The sequence below is a fragment of the Odocoileus virginianus genome, chromosome 14, assembly GCF_023699985.2.
Source record: "Odocoileus virginianus isolate 20LAN1187 ecotype Illinois chromosome 14, Ovbor_1.2, whole genome shotgun sequence".
Classification (NCBI taxonomy): Eukaryota; Metazoa; Chordata; class Mammalia; order Artiodactyla; family Cervidae; genus Odocoileus; species Odocoileus virginianus.
In genome coordinates, this window is record NC_069687.1 from 8,505,927 (window position 1) to 8,531,160 (window position 25,234).

At 49.4% G+C, this 25,234-nt stretch overlaps 1 protein-coding gene across 5 annotated transcripts; it reads right to left on the reverse strand.

Moving 5' to 3' along the window:
• Window positions 1–1,487: 1,487 nt before the first annotated feature.
• On the reverse strand, window positions 1,488–24,638 carry CMBL (carboxymethylenebutenolidase homolog). Of its 5 annotated transcripts, none has more exons than XM_070476482.1 (7): window positions 24,525–24,638; window positions 20,635–20,731; window positions 13,387–13,620; window positions 9,921–10,028; window positions 6,102–6,244; window positions 3,080–3,171; window positions 1,488–2,233 (listed from the first exon to the last, which is right to left on the reverse strand). In XM_070476482.1, the coding sequence occupies exons 3-7, from the start codon at window positions 13,599–13,601 to the stop codon at window positions 2,054–2,056; spliced, it is 738 nt and encodes a 245-aa protein (XP_070332583.1). In that variant the 5' UTR covers window positions 13,602–13,620; window positions 20,635–20,731; window positions 24,525–24,638; the 3' UTR covers window positions 1,488–2,053. The 5 variants fall into 5 exon arrangements, with proteins under 5 accessions (XP_070332583.1, XP_070332584.1, XP_070332581.1 ...); XM_070476483.1 differs by lacking the exon at window positions 24,525–24,638 and adding an exon at window positions 20,929–21,098; XM_070476480.1 differs by lacking the exon at window positions 20,635–20,731.
• Between the last annotated feature and the right edge of the window lie 596 nt (window positions 24,639–25,234).

The window sequence follows — 25,234 nt, forward strand, 5'->3', positions numbered from 1 at the left end:
CTCCTCCCACCTTCAATCTTTCCCAACATCAGGGTCTTTTCCAGTGAGTCAGCTCTTCGCATGAGGTGGCCAAAGTATTGGAGTGTCAGCTTCAGCATCACTCCTTCCAATGAATATTCAGGACTGATTTCCTTTAGAATGGACTGGTTGGACCTCCTTGCAGTCCACGGGACTCTCAAGAGTTTTCTCCAACACCTCAGTGCAGAAGCATCAATTCTTCAGTGCTCAGCCATCCTCAGAGTCCAGCTCTCGCAGCCGTATGTGCCCACTGGAAACACCGTGGCTCCGACTGTCTGAGCCACTGGCTGTTAGTGGCCCTTTAGGTTATTTGCAGCCCAAGAAAACCTGATATTCCAGGCTGGACCGAAACCAAACTCTGCTCCCCACAGCCCCACTTCTCTGTGGTATCCCTGCTCCTGCATGGTCTCTCGGCGACTTCAGAGGACGCTGTGTCCTCCCAGCTCCCTTCCTAAAGCTCTAGAGCCCCCTTCCCCTCCCCGCCCCCACTGGGTCAGGCCGGCTCTCTGCTCCCCGGCCCCCCTCGCTCTCCAGAGGAGCCCGGTCCTGCAGCCCTCCAGCCCTGGTCCCTCGGACGCTCCTACGGGAAGAGCTTCAACCAGCCGCCACACCCTCCCTGGGCCCCTGCAGGCTCAGGAAGAAGAGAGGTTCCCTGGGGCTGAAGGGATCGTCTCGCTTCCCATCTTCTAGAAGAGAAGGGCCCTGATTTCCCCCACCCCAGAAAACCCAGCCCTGATAAGAAATGGCCCAGTAGCTCGTGCACCTTGGGCCGAAAGCCCACCTGTAGCTGAGGACTCAAGCAAGCCTCCTTCCCCCAGCTGGCACGGAGCAGCCCCTGTGGGGCCCAGGCCCCGGCAGGGACACAAGCAGCCTTCAGTGTCCGAAGACCCCAGGCGCAGTGGGAGGGAAGGCTGAGGACCAGGCCAGGTGGAGAGTCTTCGGGGTGCAGCCGAGACGGACGGCCGCAGGTCTCACGGCATCAGCAGGGTGCGGCCACGGCCCGTGGGAAAAGCCACGGATGCAAAGACTCAGAAGCCGTGGCCACCCGCGGCTACTGAGGCTTGACTCGGGGGGCCGCTCTTGAGGAGCCAGGGCTTGGCTTTGGTTTCTTTTTTTTTTTTTTAAGTGGGAACCATTTTTTAAAGCCTTTATTAAATGTGTTACCATATTGCTTCTGTTGCGTGTTCTGGTTTTTGGGGCCACAAGCCATGTGGGAATCTCAGCTCCCCAACCAGGGATTGAACCCACACCCCCTGCGTGGAGAGCTGAGCTCTTAACCACTGGACCACCAGGGAAGTCCCTTAGCTTTGATTTCGTTTTAATGAACTTCAAGGTAAACACGCAAGCTTCACCCTCCGACACCGCCAGCCTCCTGGTTGAACACAGGAGAGGTTTTTGATGCAGTTCCAACCCTGAGGACCTGAAAACAGCCGTGTTTGAAAAACCACTGCCTGCAAGACAGCCAGATGGCAACTTTCATCCATCCTTTATTAGATTTTAGAAAAAGACAGATTCAAAAATCAGGTTTATAAGCTTTATATAATTAGTTCAGTGGAACCCTACTTTAATCTCAATATGTATATGATCATGACAGATTCATTCCTGTAAAGACAGAGATAAAAATACAATGAAGGTGGGCTTTTGCTCTACCTGAGTTTACATTTCATGCTTTTCATGGTTTCACCAATTTAGTTGTTCTAGAGAATGTGCTCAATTCAAGGCCGGGAAGGCCATACCCGAGCAGTCACATGTTCCTTGGGGACCTCTAGGGATTTTTTGCTAACAGTTAGGATATTACTCTATTGCCCAAATCCTTCAGGTACTGCCTGTTGTTAAAAATCTTATCTTGGGCACATGTTAAAAATGAAAGTATTTCATACATTAACTTTTCCTTCTGAATTTGTGTTTCAAATGACACAATGAATTTCAGGATTCCTTGATTGATTTTCTGTAAAATGAAAGAAAAATGATCTAAGCATTTCAAAGCACATTTCTGAAAGAGAGCTATTTGGAGAAAGCTTGCCCTCGGCCGTGGCTACACGTACTTGCTCAGCCACTCAAGTAAGTTCCGCCTCGCCTCGTCAATGTACGGCTTGTCTTCAGGCGAGCAGTCCTCTCTCTTGCGATGCACAAAGCCATGCGTCTGCCCGGAAAACGTTTTAATTTGATATTCCACTTTGCAGTGCTCTTTCAGCTTCTGAGTCAGCAAAGAGACCTGGTTGGCAAAAGATGTCATGAACACAGGATGTTAACCCTCCAGCAATATGTTCCAGTCTCCACTCCTTCCCTGAATGCTCATCAAAGAGATTTTACACCTGTGCTTTAAGCTCCAGAGCTAGAATGAAGTTTTCACTTTTAGTTTTATAACTGACACCATCCTAACCTCTGGCAAAGGATAGAATTCAGTGCAGTATGTTGATAAAAATGATACATCCATTATTTTGAAGTTATACTAATATATCTACATATTACTCAAAATATACTTAATCTATTTGACCATACAATACTCAGTGAATTCAACCTGTACTTCAATAGATTCAAATGTAAGTTGTTTGAAATGTATATTCAACATTAATATAATGCATTGGTTATAATATAATGTATTGTATTTGGATGGCATCACCAATTCAATAGACATAAACTTGGACAAATTCCAGGAGATGGTAAGGGACGAGAGGACCTGGCGCGCTGCAGTCCATGGGATCCCAAAGAGTCAGACACGATTTGGCAACTAAACAACAACAAGGGTTGTGAATAACCACAGTAATTTCTAAACAACTGCTTTGAACCATAGTTCCCTTCTGCTTTTTCCTTATCAACATACTGGATTTAACAAAGCCATGTCTTTAAGGACAGAGAACTTATGGTAACTGGTGGGTTACCCACGGGGGCAGGGAGGCAGGGCCTGCTGACCAGCAGCACTCTAGGGGTTACACTCCCCCTCAAATAAAACCCACTTTTGACATTTCAACATTGAAAAATATCTGGAGCAACACATGAGTCCTTTGGGATGCCTTCCCTGAAATGTCAAGTTGTCCTCTTAAACAAGATGCCAGCTTACCTGCTCGAGAGGAATCACAGCATCGTTTTCAGCAAAGATGAACAGCGTGGGATTCTTCAGACTGTACACGTCTTCAGCGTCTTTGATGATGCCTGGAGAATGGGAGCAGACACGATGGTGTGAATCCCATACACGAGCCACAGAAAATGACGCGAGTTTGATTTTTCAAAGGAAGACATGTGCTTTGGGGGTTTTCTCTCTCTTCTTTTTAGCAGCTCCACAGAAGTGGCCTGGCCTATACAACTGCACTCAAAGAGAAGGCTGCTGAGTCAGCTCTCCTTTCTCTCCACCTCGCTCACCAGGAATCAGGCCATGAAATGAGGACTGTAGACCTTGCCCGCTGCCTGGCCTATAAAGATACAGAGCAGTCTGAAAAATACTCCCTCCTGGCGTGTGCCTTCAGTTACCAAGAACTGATAACTTTCTAACATAGACCATCTGACCAGGGCTGTTCTGGAAGTTTCTCGCAGTCTACTCAAGCCCCGAGGTTCTGACTCCAGTGTTTGATGGGGTATTTGTGCTCAAATGAGACCAAGCATATGAAATCCCCAGGAATAGCACTGGGTCCTAGAAGGTCACTTATAATAATTAGCTTTAAGTGCCTTCAGAAATTTAGAGATCATTTAGTCAAAATCCTCACGGATTCAGACAACTGTGGGTGTGCTCAGTCCTACAGGAAAATCTGTAAAAGTTTTGCAATCCATTGTCATTTTGAAATAAAAGGAGTTCTAAGTGAAAGTCACTCAGTCGTGTCCAACTCTTTGCAACCCCATGGACTGTACAGTCCATGGAATTCTCCAGGCCAGAATATAGGAGTGGGTAGCCTATCCATTCTTCAGGGGATCTTCCCGACCCAGGAACTGAGCCGGGGTCTCCTGCATTGCAGGCGGATTCTTTACCAACTGAGACATCAGGGAAGCCCAAGAGGAGTTCTAAGGAGAGATTATTCCGGCACCTGTTAAAGGCGACATGGATGATTTTATTTAATGAGAACTTGCAGCGGGGAGGGAGGCCAGAATCAACCACACTGTAGGGACAAGAGGGATTTACAGACAATGAAGCAAAGTGAGGACTGGCGGAGGGCAAGTCACAAAGGGACCAAGAGGAATGGGGATTCTGGCCAGATAGCATTTGACAAAGCCTCTGCTGGAGACAGGGCTTCTCTGGACACAGAGAATCTGCCTGCAATGCTGGAGACCCGGGTTCGATTCCTGGGTCGGGAAGATCCCCTGGAGAAAGGAATGGCAGCCCACTCCAGTAGTCTGGCCTGGAGAATCCCGTGGACAGAAGTACAGTCCATGAGCGTCCTTGGGGGTCACAAAGAGTCAGATAGGACTGAGCAACTCACACTTTCTCCTTGCTGGAGGCAGGCCAGGGTGACAAGACATCGAGGGTGGGACATGAGGAGTCTGATCACGTATCGAGGGTGGAGGATTCTTGCTAAACTGGCCCAGTGGGCCAAGGACAGAGCACAAGGTCGGGACCTAAAGTAACCTGACTCAAGGGTGGTCATAGAGAATCCTGGTCGGGGGGGGAGGAGATAAAATTTCCCTTTTCTGTAGCAAAGCTTCATAACCCAGAGAGCCTCCCTTTAGCTGCAATTCTTCTCTAGAAGGTAAGGAGCCATGAGAAAGAGGGCCATGCTTCCTGCGCTAGTTAAGGCCAGGTTGGGTGTCTGGACCGCGGGTTTGAGACCCCCAGGCTCTGAGAGCAGCCCGGCTCCGCAGCCGGCACTTCGCAGCAGCGGCCACGAGGGGGCGCAGGCGAGCAGTCAACGCCGGAGCGCCTGGGTGGCCAGCCCCACTGCCCACAGCACCAACTAGCTACTTACTAACACCTTTGTGTTAACAGGTAAAGGGCTTTTTAAATGCTAAAAGTAAGTGAAAATACCACAGTGAGGAACCACTAAGCTAAATAAGAATCTCTAGTATAACTGTGAAATATACGACTATGAAGACAAGCCAAAGTCAAACATTTCACATCCTAACTTAGTAATGTTTCTGTACAGCTTCAGATGTTGAAGCTGAAACTCCAGTCCTTTGGCCACCTGATGCGAAGAGCTGACTCATTTCAAAAGACTCTGATGCTGGGAAAGATTGAGGGCAGGAGGAGAAGGGGACGATAGAGGATGAGATGGTTGGATGGCATCATCAACTCGATGGACATGGGTTTGGGTGGACTATGGGAGTTGGTGATGGACAGGGAGGCCTGGCATGCTGCGGTTCATGGGGTTGCAAAGAGTCGGACACGACTGAGTGACTGAACTGACTTGACTGACACAGATAACACGTTCTTATGTCACTGCTGTGATACCTTTGGTCTATTTGGATGAAATGTTTATGTTGCTATTTACACTGTGGAGTGGGTTTTCCCTTTCTTCATGTATGTGTTCAGTCACTTAATCGTGTCCAACTCTTTGCGATCCCATTGACCACCAGGCTCCTCTGTCCATGGGGATTCTCCAGGCAAGAATACTGGAGCAGGCTGCCATTTCCTCCTCCAGTGACTCTTCCCAAGCCAGGGATCAAACTGCATCTCTTGCGTCTCCTGCACTGGCAGGCGGATTCTTTACCACTAGCGCCACCTGGGAAACCTGTGTGTGTGTGTGTGTGTGTGTGTGTGTGTGTGCAGGAGGGCACGCATGTGTGAGTAGTTGAGATTTCATATCTCAGAAAAAAAATCCTTTCAAAGCTGTGGCTATGATATTGTTTGATATTAACCATTATCGTGGAAAGAAACATTATCCCCTTCATCCTAGGTGAAAAAAACTTGAGACCTTGGGTTAGGGGGTTTTCCAAAAACAAAAGCACAATGTCAGAACCTTGTTTCCTCTGGTCGGATAGAACATACATCCGCCTCTAGCTTCAAATTTTTAAAAACGTTTCCTGAAGATCAGCACATCTCTACACAATGGGGTTTTGCGTTACACCCGGGACCCTCAGCTGGGGAAGAGGCTTGTGGCCACTGACACTCAAGCCCTCCTCTGACTTTCACTGCGTGAAACCACCCAAGGCAGATTTACCGTAGACGGACACCCCCGCCCTGAGCTCTGGGTATTTCATCATCACGTGATGAACGGCAATTCCACCCCAGCAGAATCCCACGACGCCAATTCTCTTGGCGTGACAGTGTTGCTTCAGATACTTCAAGACTGCATCGAACTCTCTAAAAAACAGAAAGGAAAGTTATTCAAGGGGAATAACCTGGTGGTTCAGTGGTTATGACTCAGCACCTCCACTGCCAGGGCCGGGGTTTACTCCCCGGTCAGGGAACTAAGACCCAGAAAGTTGCACAGCACGGCCCCCACCCCTCCCCGCCAAAAAAAAAAAAAAGGTATCGTGTGGCCCCTCGAGAGCGAGCCGGGCAGCGAGTGCCAATGGTTACAGGGCTTTGTCAGCAGCTGTTCCGGGAGGCTCTGAGATTCCTACCTTCAGAGCCCTGTCCTCCTGCCCAGCTGATGAGTAACCAGCGCCCTATCCCTGGGAAGTCTCCCTGCCAAGCCCAGCCTCCTCCAGCCACCCAGCAGGGCGGCACAAACAGGACGAGTTTGAGCAACAGCCTCCCGCAGCCTCGGAATCAGAGCCAACGACAGCAGCTCAGCTGAGGGCCTGCTCCAAGTCCTGCCCCAGAAAGCACCTCCAGCTCCTCTCCCTCATCCCCAGCAGGGCCCAGCCGCAACCAGGAGGCAGCCCCCCAGCTCGGCCTGAGCGGGCGCCTCCGCGCTCCCTGCCCGACACATTGCACCGCCTCTTTCCTCTGGTGCCCGGAGCCCAGCAGTGCTGGGAAAGCCACAAAGACAACACAAACCCAAGGGGACCGGGACAGCGGCCCTCCTCTCACAAGCGGCTCATTTGCAAATTGGTCGCTTGGAACTCCTACAACTTTTTTTCAACTAGACGCAAGATGCCAAAATGGAGGTAGGGCTGCAAGGCCTGCCCAGAGAGTTCTGCTTGTTCTGATAAGAAAGAAATGCTGTCTGTTTGCAATTAAGGGTAGAAGAGAGAGAGCGAGAGAGAGAAAACAATTCTCTTGCACCTTTTTTTTTCTCCTTTAATTGTAAGATATCTTGGAACATATTTAAACATTTGTTATCATACCATTCTGGGCGCAAGTAGTTTTCACAATGTTAGAAGAGCAGTAACTGAGTAATTCTGCAAAATGAAATGGAATAAGCCATTGTTTTTGTCATTTTGGTTTTTCTCAAATTCTCTAATCTTAAGAATAAATGCCTTAGAGCGGACAAGAAGGTAGAGGGCATTTCTGTAAAAATTCTTTAACTGACTCGAGTGAACCTATCTTTGCTTTTGTTGCTGCGAGTATTCCCCACTTTCCTGGGAACACCAGGATTTAGCTTCAGACGAACCTCTCTTCCCCACGCTCGGTCCATATACCTTGGGGGCCCTGGTTCCAGGAGTGCAATATGTGGTTCAGGCCTGGCCTGTCAGAGCATAAGTGATCTCTGGCCACAATGATTGGTTCAAGGATGGACTTGTGACCCAGTCATAACCATCAGGACAAAATGGGAATTTTGCTGGGTAGCTAGGAAAAGAGTCAACAGGAGGCTGGAGCTGCTGCAGCCATCTTGCCATCTAGAGGCAAACGCTGCCCGAGAACGGAGCCAGCATCAGACAAGGGTGTGGAGGTCAAATCCTGGGGATACCTTCTGAGCTACAGATCAACCTCTGCTCAGAGCCAGAAAATACCTCTTCTCGGTTCTGTCAGCCAATTAATCCCATGACTGCTTAAGCAGTAAGCATTCAAGATGGCTTTTCTTTCAAACAAAAGACTTGACCAGGCACAAGGACTTGAGTCTCTTTTCCAAATGAGTGCTTGCGTTTTATGTCTCATTTTGATTGAAAAGGTGCGGTTCTCCTTACTCCCTGTGGAGAGCCCCCTCTGGGCTGCTCTGATGCCTGCCAGAAAGGACCACCCAGATCTGAGCTCACACTCAGGAGGCAGCCCCACCGGCTCTTCCTCAAAATGTCCTAACTAGTCTCTGCAGCCCAGCCCTACACGCAAAGCTGAATTTCACAGTCACATCCCAGGCTCTTGGGTTTTCTTGTGTTTCAACTTCTAATGTACTCTTAGCTTTCTGCTTATTTTTTTTTTCTTTAGCTTGCAGCTTGAATCCCTGGGAGGCCTGGAAATTGATAAATGTGTGGGAGCTTGGGTCCCCAGTGATCTCGGGGAAGGGAGATCTTGGTCTCGGGGAAGGGAGATCCATGGAGGCCTGGAAATGGATAAATGTGTGGGAGCTTGGGTTCCCAGTGATCCCTGGGGAAGGGAGAAAGCAGGATGGGGACAGAAAGTGGGGTGTGGCACGGTCTCTACAAAAGCCTCAACTGGCTCCTCAGGGAGCTTGGAGCTGGGGTGACCTCTGAAGGTCCCCCAGCTTGGGGTGAAGGAGCCGGGCCTCTGTACCCCTGCAGTGAGATTTCCGGGATGGGACACAAGACAAGGTGCTTCACACCCTAGAGGCAATTTCAAAGGGAGCCGCTGGCCCTGGTCTCCCCTGCAGTGAGACCCTGAGGTTGTTGCTACTTGCTGATATGCTCCGGCAAGCGGGGAGCTCCCAGGGCAGCCTGCAGCATCTCCCCGGCCTGATGGACTGTGCAGGGGCCCAAGGGAGACCCTGGCCTAAGCCACAGAGCGCGGCTGCTCCACACAGGCGCCCAGAGAGGGGGTGTCCAGAATCCCGGGGAGTGTGGGGAGTGAGGCGGGGCTGAGGCGCTGGAGCAGACAGCGGATAGGCCAGGGAGGTGACTCTGAGCAAAGGCTGATCCACGGCACAGAAGGTATCCCCGGGATGCCCATCTCCATACTTTTGTCTGATGCTGGCTCCATTCTCGGGCCCCTGGGGGCTGGGGGCAGAGGTCAGCGTGGGGTCCCCCGGGTCAGGGGACAGAGGGGCCGCAGTCCGGAGTCAGCTCTAGAGGAGCGGAGAGTCCGAAGACCAGGCAGCCACGGGCAGGGAGCCTTGTTACTGCACTTGCCCCAGCCTGTGCTTGGGGGCGACTTATCAAACACGAGGCTCACACGCATGGCAGGATAAAGTCCCATGATGGGAGATGAGGCCGAGGGGTTGGCAGAGTCATTTGCCTGGGACTCAGGTCTCTAACTCAGGAGGAGCTTGGCCCTGGAGAACATCCTGCCTCTTCTCCCCGCTCCATCCTTCACCCTCCAGACAGAGAAGGGATCCGAGTGGCAGCTGAGCACTCTGGTCCTTGCTTCTGGACTGGCTGGAGCCAATTCAATGAAAGGCTGCAATCTAGGGGATTTCCCCACACACACACTTTTCTTCCCACTGTTCCCTGGACACTGGCAAGAGAGCAGCCCGGGTCTGACGGGTCTGGTCTAAAGACCCGCCGTTTCCCCAGGGAATTGGGGAGGATCTCTGGAGGAGGACAGCACTCAAGGCTTTGTTTCCAATCCGCTGAGCAGAAACGGGCCTGAGGTCTTCTCGAGTCTCTCTTCTCTGCCCATTGTTTCAAGCGGTTCTGCAGCCCAAGGAGGAAGGAGTGTTGATCTATGGCCACTGAGAGCCCAAGGGAGAGGGAACCCCAGGGACTTCAAGAAAGCTCCCTCAGCATCGGAGCCATGAAGAATTTCCCAGAAGGCAAAGCAAGTGAGCTTGCTGGCGGCAGGGTGCCTGTGGGGTTCCACCCCTCCGCTGCATAGACCTTGTCTTCCTGCCTCAGGAAGGACTCTATGAGCAGTGGCCTCTAAGGTCCTACGTGATGGAGAAGTCAGACCCTCCCCTCCCTCCAGCCTCTTGCTTCCTGGGTCCCTGGGGGCTCCACCAAGACTGCCACGCCGGCTGGTGACACAATCGTAAACTCACTTATCAATCTTCCTGGCGTTTCTTGTCTTCAACCACTCTGGGAAGGTGGACCAGTCCCCCGAGGGGTGCCAAGGCTCCTGCCCGGCAAAGAAGTCTGGAACGATGGTTCTGTAAAATAGGAGACCCACCCATCATAGTGCTGAAGCTGTTGGGACTTGATCTCTGTTTACCTTCCTTACGAAACCTGCCGTGCTGGCGGTTCTGAACCACGGGAAGAGAAAAAGCAGTGACCACCGGGCCGACTGTGACCACGGCAAATGCGCCAGCTGGCCCCAGGCCAGAGCATCTGGGATTTCACAACCCCAGGTGCATGACCTCCAGCAGCCTGTTCAGAGCCCAACCCCTCTGAAACGCCTGCCTCAGCACAGTGCCCGCGAGGTGTGACGTCTGGGACAAAGGTCCTGGGTGGCAGGAACCTGCCCTCCTACCCCTGGGGAGCCGCACCTCTCAGCAGGCCTTTGGAGTTAGCCTCAGGCCAGAGGGCACACCTCTGAGCGGTCCAATCATCATGACCAAGCAATTTCTCAGCCTCCGTCCAAGAGGCCAATGGGGCAAAATCTCCCGCCTGGAGGGTCTGGTCTCGGGCAGGCTCTAAAAGGGCTGAGGAGCAGACAAGAAGGCTTGTGGAGTCCATGTCAGCCTTCCACGGTCATGTCAAGCATGTCAACCTTCCACAAGCATCAGCCCAGGGACTGGGCAATGTGGCGCCAGCCAGAGACCCAGTTCCTAAACTAAAGGTCACGGCCATGGACAGAGGAACACAGATCCTCCTCCTGCGGGGGTGGGGGTGGGGTGGGAGGAAGAACACTGAAATCGGGTCAGAAGAATCTAAGTTCAGGCCCCAGTACTGCCCCCTTCTGCCCTGAAACCTTATGTTGTCTCAAAGTCATGTCCAACTATTTGCCTTTTGGAGACACCATGGACTGCAGCCCACCAGGCTCCTCTGTCCATGGGCTTCCTAGGCAAGAATACTGGAGTAGGTTGCCATTTCCTCCTCCAGGGGATCTTCCCAACCCAGGGATCAAACCCTCATCTCCTACATCGGCAGGTGGACTCTTTACCACTGAGCCACCAGGGACGCCCCCCTGGAACCTTAACAAGTCACTTAATCACCTTCAGCCTCTTTTTCTTGATCTGACAGAGATGGCGCCAAGCACCCACCACCCAATCTCAGAAGACTATTCTGAAGGGAAAATAGACAAGTGTGAAGGGGCTTTGTAGGTCACAGGCGTCTTTACTCAATTTTTATGTTCTGTCTCCAGCTAACAGGCCCACCTGAACCAGTCCATCCTAAAGGAAATCAGTCCTGAATACTCACTGGAAGGACTGATGCTAAAGCTGAAACTCCAATGCTTTGGCCACCTGATGCGAAGAACTGACTCATTGGAAAAGACCCTGATTCTGGGAAAGATTGAAGGCGGGAGGAGAAGGGGATGACAGAGGATGAGATGGTTGGATGGCATCACCAACTCAATGGACATGAGTTTGAGTAACCTTCAGGAGTTGGTGATGGACAGAGAGGCCTGGCGTGCTGCAGTCCATGGGGTCGCAAAGACTCAGACACGACAGAGAGACTGAACTGAACTAAGACAGTAGAAACCTCCATCCTATCCAGTCTCCTGGTCATAGCAGGGTGCCCGAGACCTCTGACCTTTGCTGGTCAGTTTTCTGACCAGCAAAATGAGAACCACAACAGCCCCACCTCAGCAAAGTTGTTGGGAGGATACAGAGCAATTGCCCAGGACCCACCCTAGCCCAGGGTGTGACCGACCCAGAAGGCAATCAGGATGGGCTGCTGTTTTTACTACTGGTGTGGCCCCTGGAGAGTTAAGCTGCCTCATCTTCTTTTTTTTTTCTTTATACCCACTGCAATATTGTAAAGTAAAGCTGCCTCATCTTCAAAAGGCTTCCCTGGTGGCTCAGCTGGTAAAGAATCTGCTTGCGATGCGGGAGACCTGGGTTCAATCCCTGGGAAGATCCCCTGGAGAAGGGAAAGGGTACCCACTCCAATATTCTTGCCTGGGCGGAGGAGCCTGGCAGATTACAGTTCATGGGGTCGCAAAGAGTCAGACACAACTGAGCGACTAAGCACACATCTTCAAAAAGACACCTGAGGGCACGAAAAGGGGAAAAGTCAAATGAAGACCCTCTTTCCATTCAACACAAAATCCGCATCACTTGTCAGTGGGCGTGTGTCCCTTAAACAGGTTTCTCCTGGTGGGAAAACGAGGCAGGCGCTCCCTTTGGTTTGCAGCTCTCTTTTGGGGAAAACAAGGGAATCAGAGTGTGCTACACTCAGGGCTTGCTGGGCTTACATGAAGCTGGACAGAAAGAAGGATCCCTCCCCTCTTTCCTCCAAGCTTTATTGGAAAGAAAGTGAAAGTTGCTCAGTCGTGTCCAGCTCTTTGCAACCCCATGGACTATAAAGTCCATGGAATTCTCCAGGTCAGAATCCTGGAGTGGGTAGCCTTTCCCTTCTCCAGGGGATCTTCCCAACCCAGGGATTAAACCCAGGTCTCCCACATTGCAGGTGGATTCTTTACCAGCTGAGCTATCAGGGAAGCCCAAGAATACTGGAGTGGGTAGCCTATCCCTTCTCCAGCGGATCTTCCCAACCCAGGAACTGAACCAGGGTCTCCTGCGTTGCAGGTGGATTCTTTGCCAACTGAGCTATCAGGGAAGCTTTACTGACGCTACTGCCAACACCAGGGTGGTGAGGAGCAAACAGATGACAGCATTCACCAAAGGTGGTCGTGGCCACACAACGTGGCCAAGAGATGGCCTTCGGGAGCTGAGAGAGGTCTCACTCTGACATGATACTTTGTGTTTAGACCAGGATAACCATGGGCGCCCTGTGTGTGAGAGTTGACCCCAGGAAGAGATGCTTCAGGAGCCAATAGGTCCATTTTAGAGTTGCTGACTTCTGTCCCAGGTGTCCTGCACTAGTGTCTGTCTGGGGCCCCACACGGGGAAATAACTCTCTCAGCATCCAGCAGGTCTAAAAGGCCAGCCAACCAAGGAGGATCTGAAGCCCAGAGACGGTTGGGAGCAGTTGGCTTCCATTGGATATTGGCTATCATATGATATTCTCCATTTTAAGGGCTCCCCAGGTGGCTCAGATGGTAAAGCATCTGCCTGCGATGCAGGAGACTCGGGTTCGATCCCTGGATCGGAAAGATCCCCTTGAAGAAGGAAATGGCAACCCACTCCAGTACTCTTGCCTGGAAAATTCCATGGACGGAGGAGCCTGGTGGGCTACAGTCCATGGGGACGCAAAGAGTCAGACACGACTGAGTGACTTCACTTCCTTTTTTCTTTTCAGTGAGACAAGAAAACAGATAATGTACATCGGAACACAGTCAGGGTTTTTTGGTTTTGTTTCCTTTGAAGGGAACAAAATACAGAAATTTACGCAAGTTTAAGCTCCCCCCCCCAAAAAAAAATACCCACAGAATTTCATACGTACGTGTATCCATTTCCTGCAATCATGTCAGCCATATATCTGGTGTTGGGCAACTGCCAGCCAAATATATCCTGAATTACAACCACAGCTTTGCCAGCGTCCACGGGGGATTTGGTGAGATAAGCCTTGATGTGCTCCACTTGAACTTCGTGCCCCAGCCCTCCATACTCTATTCTATGGCCAATGTCACACGGACAAGGATGAGCTTCATTAGCCATTGGAGATACTCAGGTCGGGCTACAGAGAGAGAACAGGAGTTATACTCTGAGTGGTGCAAAGCCAAAGCTCACAAACAATGAGTAAACTAAAATCAAGAGTACAAGGAAAATTAATTTTAACTATGTTGTTGTTTAGTTGCTCAGTTGTGTCCAACTCTTTGCCACCCCATGGACTATAGCCTGCCAGGCTCCTCTGTTCATGGCATTCTCCAGGCAAGAATACTGGAGTGGGTTGCCATTTCCTTCTCCAGGGAAAACTTCCTGACTCAGGGATCAAACCCACATCTCCTGCACTGGCAGACAGATTCTTTACCACTGAGCCACCAGGGAAGTGTATTCAGGCAAGAAGTCAATGATCACTTCTAGTTCTGAGTAATAAGATTAAGGCTGATCAGAATCCACTCCCACTACAAACACTGGAAGCACAAGAGTATGTGCATGCATGCTCAGTCATGTACAACTCTGCAACCCGACCCCAAGAACTGCAGCACACCAGGTTCCTCTGTCCATGGGATTTCCCAGGCAAGAATACTGGGGTAGGCACCCAGCCCCTACTCCAAAGGATCTTCCTGATCCAGAGACTGAACCTGCATCTCCAGCATTGGCAGACAGATTGCTTACCGCTCAGCCACCAGGGAAGCCCCTATGACATTCCAGGAAAGGTAAAATAATAGAGAAAGAAATTAAATCACTACTACCAGAGGCTGGGAGTGGAGGAAGACTGATCTCAAAGGGACAGGGAATTTATTGGGGTGATGAACATGTTCTGTATCTTGGTTTTGGTGCCGGCTACCTAGTTTGATATGTCAGCATCAATCAAACTGTACACTTAAAAGGAGTGAATATATCATACTTCAATAAACTTTCCTTTTAAAAAAAATGGCAGATTAACAGGAGAGAGAGCATACATGTTATCGGTATTTTTAATTACACAGGGGCTTTGCAGAGAAGAAGTGAAAGCCCAAGAAGGCGACACACGGCTTATATACCATTTTAACAAAGGATGATAAATTGTGGAGATGTGACCAGGAAAGACATGGGGAATTGATAAAAAGATAAGGATCTTTGAGCCCAGTTTGTTTATGCAGACTCCTCTTGGTGACAGCTCTTCATCTCTGGTGATAAGAGTTGCTCCTCTCATTGAGGGGAGGGGAGTTATGGCCTAATTTTAGGCAGAAAAACAGAAAGTGGGAGTGAAAAGTCTTTTTTCATCTGCTGTTTCTCAATTGCCTTTAGCTTGAAATAATCAGTATGCCTAAGTGCCATATTTGAGGATGGTATTCTCTGATCCTCTTCAAGTGTATGTAATTGACAAGAGGAAAGAACAGAAATAAGCTAAGAATCCAATTCAGGAAGTGAGAGAGGGGAATTCCCTGGCAGTCCAGTGGTTAGGACTCTGAGCTTCCACTGCAGGGGGCCTGGGTTCAATCTCTGGTCTGGGGACTAAGACCCCACCTGCAGCAAAGCTCAGCTTAAAAAAAAAAAAAAAAAGCAAGGGGGAAAAACAGAATAAACCCCAAAGAAGAAAATAATGAGATGAAAATAAACAATGAAGAAAACAGAAAATGATTAAAACCTGAGTTTTTTTGAAGAGTTATAAAATAGGTATATCTCCAGGAAACCAGATCAGTAAAAAGGACAGAATGATAAAGACACATAACAACTACAACATAATAGCACAAGGAATGGGAAAAAGTACATATTTTTCCTTTTGAAACTCATAGATGGTATGAACAACTTTATGCTATTATATTTGGAAACAGAAAGAAAACTGACAAATATACAGAATACATTCCTAACTTCAGAAATCAATGGAAAAGAAAAAATAAAGGATGAGGCAGCAGGAGGTTAAAAGAGATTAAAGAGAAATAAACCAAACGCACTGTGTGAATCTTGACTACATCCTGGTTCCAAACTGAGAACAGCTATAGGGTTTCCCTGCTAACTCAGCGGTAAAGAAGCCGCCTGCCCATGCAGGAAACATGGGTTCAATCCCCGATCTAGGAAGATCCCACATGGCTCAGTGCAACTAAGGCCATGCATCACAACAGAGCCTGCGCTCTAGAGGCCGGGAGCCACAACTACCGAGCCCATGCAGCTCGACTCCTGAAGCCCGCGCTCCCTAGGCCTGTGCTCCACAGCAGCAGAAACCACTGTAAGGAGAAGCTGCACACCGTTACAAAGAGTAGCTGCCACTCTCCACAGCTAGAGAAAAGCCCGAGTGGCAACGAAGACCCAGCAAAAATAAATAAAATAAAGAAATAAAATTGTAAATAGTTAAAAATAAATGAAATAAATAAATAAAATTATTTGTAAAAGAAGAGCTATAAGAGACATTTGGGGAACAATCAAGGAAATGAATATGGATGATCGCTGATATTATAAATTACTATTAAATTTCTATGGTGTGATAGTTATGCAGGAGAACATTCTTAGTTTTAGAATGTATGCTCAAGTAGGGAATGGAGTATCAATATCTGCAGTTTATCCTCAAATAGTCATCAAACAGACATGCACAGACACACATGTAGACACATAAAGCAGTTATGGCAAACTGCAAACACTTGTTGAATCTAGGCGATCAGTGTACAAGCTTGGTTTGCTTTCGGCGTGTGCGTGTGCGTGTGTGCGCGCGTGTGTGTGTTGCGTGTGCGCGCGCGTGTGTGTGTGTGTGTGTGTGCGTGTGTGTGTGTGCATGTGTGTGGCTGTGCTGGGTCTTCACTGCTGCATGGGCTCGTCTCTGCTTGCAGTGTGTGGACTTCTCATTGCATTGGCTTCTCTTGCAGACCACAGGCTCTAGGACATGTTGGCTCAGTAGTTGTGGCTTCTGGGCTCTAGAACATAGACCCAATAGTTGTGGCACACAGCCTTAGTTGCTCCGTGGTATCTGTGGGATGTTTCCAGATCAGATATTGAACCCGTGTCTCCTGCATCGACCAGCGGATTCTTTACCCATGAGCCACCAGGGAGGTCCCTTTTCTTTCAGTTTTTGAAGGACAACAAGGAACAGTGTAACTGGAACAGAAAGATCAGGGAGGGTGGGGGCGGATATTCCTCTTCCCAGGATCCTCCGATAGCTCCCATCTCATATGGAGGAAAAGCCAAATTATTAAGACGGATAATGGAGAAAAGAGTCAGAAATCAGGGGCTGAGTAGATTTTCCAGGTGCAGCCAACTGGTTTTGTTAACAGATGGCAAGGGTAGGGTACTTGACCAAAAAGAGTCAGGGGTGACTAGGTCTTTTTCTTGAGCAACTGGGAAAGGACAGAAGTTTTATTGAAAAGAGGAGAGTGAGACAGAGCAGGTTTGAGACCAGGACTTCAGTCTGGGGTATGAGAGTTTGAAATGGCTATGAGACACCCTGAGCAGACAGTTGGATAACAACCCACGAGTTCCGGGCAGGGGGCCAAGCTGAAGACATGCCTTTGAGAGTGAGCAGCATACACAGTCGGACCTCATGCTCTGCAGATTCTATGTTCATGAACTTGCCTACTTGCTACATTTACTCGGAAGGCCAAAATCAATACTTGCAGGGCTTTTGCATCATCTGCAGGTCTGTGTAGGGCTGCAAAAAATCTGAGCCACTGAAATGCACGTTTCCAGCCAAGGTTGAACAAGGCTGCGCTCTCACTTCCTGTTTCAGCTCTCCTGCCGTAAATAAGCGTCGTTCTCGTGGTCTATTTAGGGCCACGTCTTTTGTAATTCTGTGCTTTTTTGCTGGTGGTTTCATGGGAAGTGCTGAAGTGCTGTCTACTGTTCTAAGTGCAAGAAGGTGCTGCTGTAACCAAGTCTAAAAAACACTTATGAGAAAACTGAGGGGACGTCCTTGGTGGTCCAGTGGCTAAGACTCCCAGGTCCCAATGCAGGAGACCTGGGTTCAATCCCCTGATCAGGAAACTGGATCCCGCATGCTACAACTAAGAGTTTGCATGCTGCAACTAAGACCCAGCACAGCCAAATAAGTAAACAAATATTTGAAAAAAAAAATTGGGGAAAATCGACTGACTGGGTATTTGATGATATTGAGAATCATTTTAATGCATGGGGGGGAGGAAGGGAAAGAGGAATCATATTACATCAGCAATTGTTTCGGTTTTAATGAGTCCTATCTTTTATAGCCACATGCTAACACACATACTAGTAAAATGACCAGAAGTCTGGGGCTTTCCCAGTAGGCCATGAAGGTGACAGAGAGTGTCCAAGTTCTGACAGTGCTGGAAGTGAGGAGTTCAGGAGGGTCTATTGTACTAGTCTCTGGACTTGTATACACCCTTTAGATGTTACACAACAAAAAGCTTTCAAACTCTCATTAAAATTTTAAACACTGTAAGATAAAAGGTTTCATTTTTTTAAAAAAAGTGAGGAAAACAAGATACAGACTAAACGAAGTTACTCTTTTCAAAGCAGAGGCTGTAGTATCCAGATAAAACACATAAGGAATTGCTAGAAGTTAACAAGAAAAAGACAACTCCTATAGAAAATGTTCCAAAGATGTGAATAGGCAATTCACAACAGGATATACCTGAATGGTCCGTAAACGTATGAAAATATACTCAACTTCAATGGTGTTTAAGGAAATTATACTAAGAACAACACAAGATACCATTTACCTCTTGCAGATCAGCAGTAAGTCTTTTAGCACCAAGAGATGATGCCCATGTAGGGAGGGGGAAGGGAGTAAAAACTGCTCCACACTCTGGGAAGCAGGTCAGCAAAAGCAACAATGAACGCACCCTGCAACCCAGAAATCCCCCACTGGGTGTATTCCCTGGAGAAATTCACGCATATGTGTGTATGTGCTCACATGCCCACACCCACAGAGGATGTGGAAAACTGTTCTTGCCATCAAGATGTGGCAATAATTTCAAGCAACCTATACAAGCAATCTAAGGACCATCAGGAGAAGAATGGGATACCCTGTCACTTACTCACTGTCATGGGTTAAATCATGTCCCCTTCCAAAGATACTGTTCAAGTCTGAACCCACAGAACCTGTGAAAGTGCCCTTATTTGGAAATAAGGTCTTTGCAGAGGTAACCAGCTTAAGAAGAGGAACTAAATAACCTCTTGATGAAGGTGAAAGAGGAGAGTGGAAAAGCTGACTTAAAACTCAACATTCAAAAAATCAAGATCATGTCATCTGGTCCCATCACTTCATGGCAAATAGATGGGGGGAAATGGAAACAGTGACAGACTTTATTTTCTTGGGCTCCAAAATCACTGCAGATGGTGACTGCAACCACGAAATTAAAAGACGCTTGCTCCTTGGAACAAAAGCTATGACCAACCTAGATGGTGTATTAAAAAGCAGAGACACTACTTTGCCAACCAAGGTCCATATAGTCAAAGCTATGGTTTTTCCAGTAATCATGTATGGAGGTGAGAGCCGGACCATAAAGAAGGCTGAGCACCAGAGAAGTGATGCTTTCCAATTGTGATGCTGGAGAAGACTCCTGAGAGTCCCCTGGACAGCAAGGAAGTCAATCCTAAAGGACATCAACCCTGAATATTCATTGGGAGGACTGATGCTGAAGCTGAAGCTCCAACACTTTGGGCACCTGATGGGAAGAGTCAACTCATTGGTAAAGACCCTGATGCTGGGAAAGACTGAAGGCGGGAGGAGAAGGGGACGACAGACAATGAGATGGTTGGATGGCATCACCGACTCAATGGACATGAGTCTGAGCCAACTCCAGGAGACAGTGAAGGACAGAGAACCTGGCGTGCTGCATAAAATGCAGGGGTCATAAAATGTCAGGGACCAAACAACAATATCCTGGAGGAGGGTGGGTGTTACTATAATTAATGATGGATATCCTTAGAAGAGAAATAAATTTGGGTACAGATATAGGCATACAGGAGAGACAGTCATGGGACAACACAGGCAGAGGTTGGAGTGAGGCATCTACAAGCCAAGAAACGCCAAAGAACGCAGCCACCACCAGAAGCCAGGAGAGAGACAAGGGAAAACTCTCCTTTACAGGTTTCAGGAAGAGCATGGCCCTGCCAACATCTTCATTTCAGATTTCTGGCCTCCGGACAATGAGAGAGTAAGTTTCTGTCATCTTAAATCACCCAGTTTGTGGTGATTTGTTAGAGCAGCTGCAGGAAGCTAATCCATTCTTATCAAGTACACTGCAAGTTCAGTGAACAAACTCCATACGTATGTACCAAAATGTTCAATCTCGAAATCTAATGCTTTATAAAAAGACAATGGCTTTTTGATGCTAAATAAATACTAAGACCTCCAAATAATAATACTCCATGAACAAATACACTGTAGGAAAAGTGTAACACATGGGAATAAAACACACCCCACATCACACAGTGGTTGTTGTCAGGGGGTAAGGGATGGAGGACTGTTGGTTTTAACTGTAGTCGCTACATCTTATTTCCTCCTAAAGCTTTGATTTGGGGCTTCCCTGGTGGCTCAGTGGTAAACAATCTGCCCGAAAATGCAGGAGACACAGGTTCAATCCCTGATCCAGGTAGATCCCACATGCAGCGGAGCAGCTAAACCCGTGCACACAAACCCAGCCCAGCTGCAACTCCTGAGCCCACGGGCTGCAACGACTGAAACCCGAGCACCCCAGAGCCCGTGCTCCGCAACAAGAAGCCACCACAGTGAGAAGCCCTCCCAGCACAGCCAGAGAGGAGCCCGCACTCGCGGCGCCGACGGAAAATCCTGTGCGGCAACGAAGACCCAGCACAGCCAAAATCAAACAAATAAAATTGTTTTCCTTTTTAAGTTTTGGTTTCAAGTACATAGGACAAAATATTCATATCTTAAATCTGGGTCATGTAACTATAGGCGGCTGTAACAATGTATCCTGAACTTTCTACCAGATTCTAAATGCTCATAACTAGAAATAAATACATTTTAAGGAAAGAGAAATTAAGACTTAGTCATTTGACGACCTCCCTGGTGGCTCGGTAGGAAAGAATCTACCTGCCAATGCAGGAGACTCAGGTTTCCTGGGTCGAGAAGATCCCCCGGAGAAGATCCCCCGGCAGCCCATGCCAGTATTCTTGCCTGGGAAATCTCACGGACGGAGTTGGCGAGTTCAAGTCCACAGAGTTGCAAAGAGTCAGACTAAAAACAACAACAAGACTGCATGCTAAGCAGAGCTCTGGAAACCAGAAAAAATACCAACAGTTAGTCGTTGGATCGTAGAAAAACTGACTGTATCTTTCACGGCTTTGCTTCCATAAACTACATTATAGAACGAAGATTAGTAAGAGAAGTCAGAGGAATCAAGAGCAGTGAATTTCACGTCCCAGTGCACAACGATTTCTTGAGAAGCCATTCCTCCGGCAGATTTCTTACCTGGGCTTTCCAATGAGGATGCAAGACAGCAAAGAAGAAGCAATCTCGAATCAGAATCTTTTTACTTGACTTTCAACCCGCTATCCACTTTCCAAAGGGACTGTTTACAGCCAGGAGAGCCGCTCTCAGGGCTGATCCCGGAAGGTCCTTCTCCCGCGGAAAGGGCTGGTGGCCAGGGAAGGCTTGGCCACGCCACACACGAAGGCTGGACTGCTGCCAGAGCCTTCTCGAGGCACAGCAGCCCGCCCAGCCTGTGTGCCCCAGCCCAAGGCCACAGCGGGCAGGGCAGACAGTTTCTCTGTGACAAGAGCCTTGGGAAACGTGCCCTTGACACTCGACTGACTGTACCGGACATAAATTTTCTGCACAGACACTTTAGGATTTGGGCCTTTCCCTCACCCTATCCCCAAGTACACCCTGGTTACAGCATAATTTTCGGGAAAGAAACAAAATTATTATGACTCCCCAAGTTATCAAAATGACTTCATGTTAAAGCTTGTATATTACTCATGTAATAAGAGGAAATAAAGCAGATGTTGTAACTGGGCCTAAGGGGAAAAGGAAAGGGCACAGATGTCTACCCAGGAGAGGGATCTTGAGATGAACTGTACATGGAGACCAAACCGATTTTTCCCCAGTAGGGGAGGAAGCCAGTTAGCTTATCACCAGACAGGTCAGAATTTACAAACCTATCAGCTACCCCAGTGTTCACAGAACTACAGAACAGCTCAAATACAGGGAACAGGGCTGGAGCCACACGGCCCAGAAGAGTGTGCCACAGTCGGCGGGTGTTTTTCCACTGAAACAGAGTTCCTCCTGTGACATGACAAGGTCATGGCGAGTGATAAGGTCTCCTCCTGTAAGGGGATCAGACTGTGGGGCTCACACCTATGGTGGGGGCCTCACAAAACGTACCGAGAAGAGCTTTCCTGGATCAAGGCAGGTGGGCTTGGCCACACGTGCCAGCCACGCCGAGATCAGATCTGTGGTCTTTACCGGGGATGCCTCCAGATGCTGGAGTCCTCTGTATGACACCAGGGGTGGCCAGGACAGACCCCAGCAGGGGACACCCTGAGGGGCACATTTTTTTGGCAAGGGCACCCAAAATGCAGCACTGAAACCCACGATCCGCCCACCACATCCATGCAAGATCCCACACAGCTGTGAATGACTGCAAGAGCCACCCTCTACAGACCGGCTTTCTCATTGGTTGACAAAGATGCTCTCCTTGATCCGACTCCAGTACGGACCCTCTGACCTCTCTTCTCAGCCAGGCTCTGACTCTGGGCTTCGTTCAGTGTTAGTAAGACTCCAGGCTAAGTCGGTTCAGCCCGCACTCTCCGTATCTGACTCGGCTCCTCCTCCTTCTCCACCGCCCCCCAGGGGATGTCTGCTCACCCTGGCTGGTCTTCTGCAAGAATCCTGCTAGGTCAGCTTAAGCCGGAATCCCCTTGTTTTCGTCCACTGACCCCTGCTCTGCTCCCTGGCTAGAAATTCCCACTTTTCATGACATTTGGAGTTAAAGCCCCTTGCCTCTCTCCTACTGCAAAATCCCACTGGAGGGGTCCCTACAGCTATCACAATGGTCCTGAATAACCCTACCTTACCGTTTTTTAACAAGCAGCATGAATGAATAATTTTTTCTTTAATGCCCTCCAGTCCCCCTTCACACACCAAACGTCCCCACCAAGTCTAGACCCAAGGGGATCCCTGAGGCGTGTTCCATCTGCAAAGGCCAAGGGGCTGCTGTCCTCCTCCCCTAAGATGCACCTTCCAGAGGCATTCTTCTACTCCATATGAATGTGTGCTTCTTGACTTCTTTTGAAGCAATGATAACACCTTCCTAGTTCCCTCTTGAATGAATAAAACACAATCTTTAGCACATGCTTATGTTTGTACTAGAGTCATGATTTTGCCTTTCATGGAAAAGGATCCTTTAACTGTACAGTTAAAGTTAAACTGTAAAGTTAAAGTATCCTTTAACTTTAATTGAACACTATCCTTTTCTCACTGGAGGGCAGAAAGCGAGAGAAATGGATGGTAAAGCTAGTGTGGGTTCCTGCTTTCATATTCCCAAGGATTTAAATAACTCAGGAGTCACACTTCCCAAAGCAATGAAGACTCTCTAACAGAGACAGAGAAGCAGATCTCGAGGAGTGAAGCAGACGGGCATCGAGGGAAATGTAACTAGCAAAGAAGTCAAGGAACAGAGTGCCAGCAGCCTCAGAGATTTAGACATGGAAACCGCTGCAAAGGCATAGAAAGCAACACAGGAATGTTACAGGACCATGAAGGTGGCTGCTGGGAAAGGCTGGGGGGCTTCCTTTAAGGGTAAACGTTGGAACTTGCAGGGTAATCGATCTTCAGTCTCTATCCTTAGAGATGGTTCTGTGAACATCAACTCCTCCAGTTACTGTTGGTTTTCAGTAATCATGGCTTTCCCTGGTGGCTCAAACGGTAAAGAATCAGCCTGCAATGCAGGAGACCCGAGTTCGATCCCTGGCCTGGAAGATCCCCTGGAGAAGGGAATGGCAACCCACTCCAGTATTCTTGCCTGGAGAATTCCTTGGACAGAGGAGACCGGTGGGCTACACGGATATGACTGAGCAACTAACTCACACAAAATCAGGGCTGCGTTTTCCCTAGGGTTACACAATCTTGAGAACATTAACTAGAAAACAAGAAGAGATGAGGCTAGATTGGCCTGTGAACTTGGCAACCAGACACCTGCCTTTGGCCTTTTCTTGGACTGTGGCGAGGCCCAGATGGCATTCCCCCTGATACCCACAAGGCTCACTCCTGACCACCTTACTTTAAATGGGCTTTGAAAACAACAGGTGGCATTCCCATCAGCAAGTGGCCCTAAATTGCAGAGCCCAGTGTCAGCACGGCCTGGGCTTCGCCTCCTGACACACGCGGGCCAGCGGGAACTGTACAGTCTCTGCTGGCCGGACCCAGCCGGCACGCAGGATGCCGCACTCCCAGACCAGCCCCCATCTCTTTTAACATCGCGCTACGTCGCTTCAGTCGTGTCGGACTCTCTGCGGCCCCATGGACTGTAGCCCGCCAGGCCCCTCTCTGTCCATGGGATTTCCGAGGCAAGAGTACTGGAGTGGGTTGTCGTTCCCTTCTCCATCACGCCTTAATAAATGCTTCAAAGTGTGGAGAACGGACTGGACATCGGTATGCTCATTTCTCTCCCGCATACTTTTACATTAGTAGGAAGAACTTTACAACCAAAATGTTCAACTGTAGGAACACAGTCTCGAAGAGTGCTTAATAACATGTAGGAAAGGACTGTGACATGGTGTTTCATGGGGGGAAAAAAAGATTACAAATTTATGCAGAGTATGAGTTCAACTTTCTCTTCAAAATGTATGGTGAAAGTGTAGTTCATGGTCACACTCCAAAACAGGATGGCGGGGTGGCGGTCCTGCAAGGGACAATGTCCTGCTCTGCTGAAAGCAGGTGCTGAGCGTGGGCTTGGATGGGTGTCACACCGCCGAAGACCTCCTTTGCCTCCTGCGCGCGCGCGCACACAAGTCCCAGCTGCGCCGACCTGCAGCGCAGTCCTCGGGTCAGCAAAGTACACTTACCTCCTCCGGCCGCCTGAAGACCGCTGTCCACCCCGCGAGGAGGAGGAGGAGACCGGACAGGCAGCGCCGCAACCCTGCGGGACCCAGGGGAGCCGGTCGGGGACCAACCGAGGGGGGAGGCGCCTTCGGCCGAGACTGCGGCGGACGCGGTGACGAAGCGCGGCGGGATCCCGGCGGCCAGTGGCAGTCCAGGATTCCAGCCTCGGGGAAGGCCGAGGGCGGGGCCGGGCGGGGAGGCCTGGAGGGAGGAGGAGAGAGGGAGGAGGGACAGGGGAGGGAAGAGGGATGGGGGGAGGGAGGACGACCGGAGGATGAAGACTCTAGCCCCTGAAATTTACATGTGTGCCTGGTTCCAGAGGCCTGTGAGTCCTTTGTTGTTCAGTGGCTAAGTCGTATCTGACTCTGCGACCCCACGGACTGTGCAGCTCCCAGGCCTCCCGGCCCCTCACTATCCCTGTGCTGCTGCTGCTGCTGCTGCCAAGTCGCTGCAGCCGTGTCCGACTCTGTGCCGACCCCATAGATGGCAGCCCACCAGGCTCCTCTGTCCCTGGGATTCTCCAGGCAGGAATACTGGAGTGGGTTGCCATTTCCTTCTCCAAGGCATGCATGCATGCTAAGTCCCTTCAGTCGTGTCCGACTCTGTGCCGACCCCATGGACGGCAGCCCACCAGGCTCCTCTGTCCACGGGATCCTCTAGGCAAGAATACTGG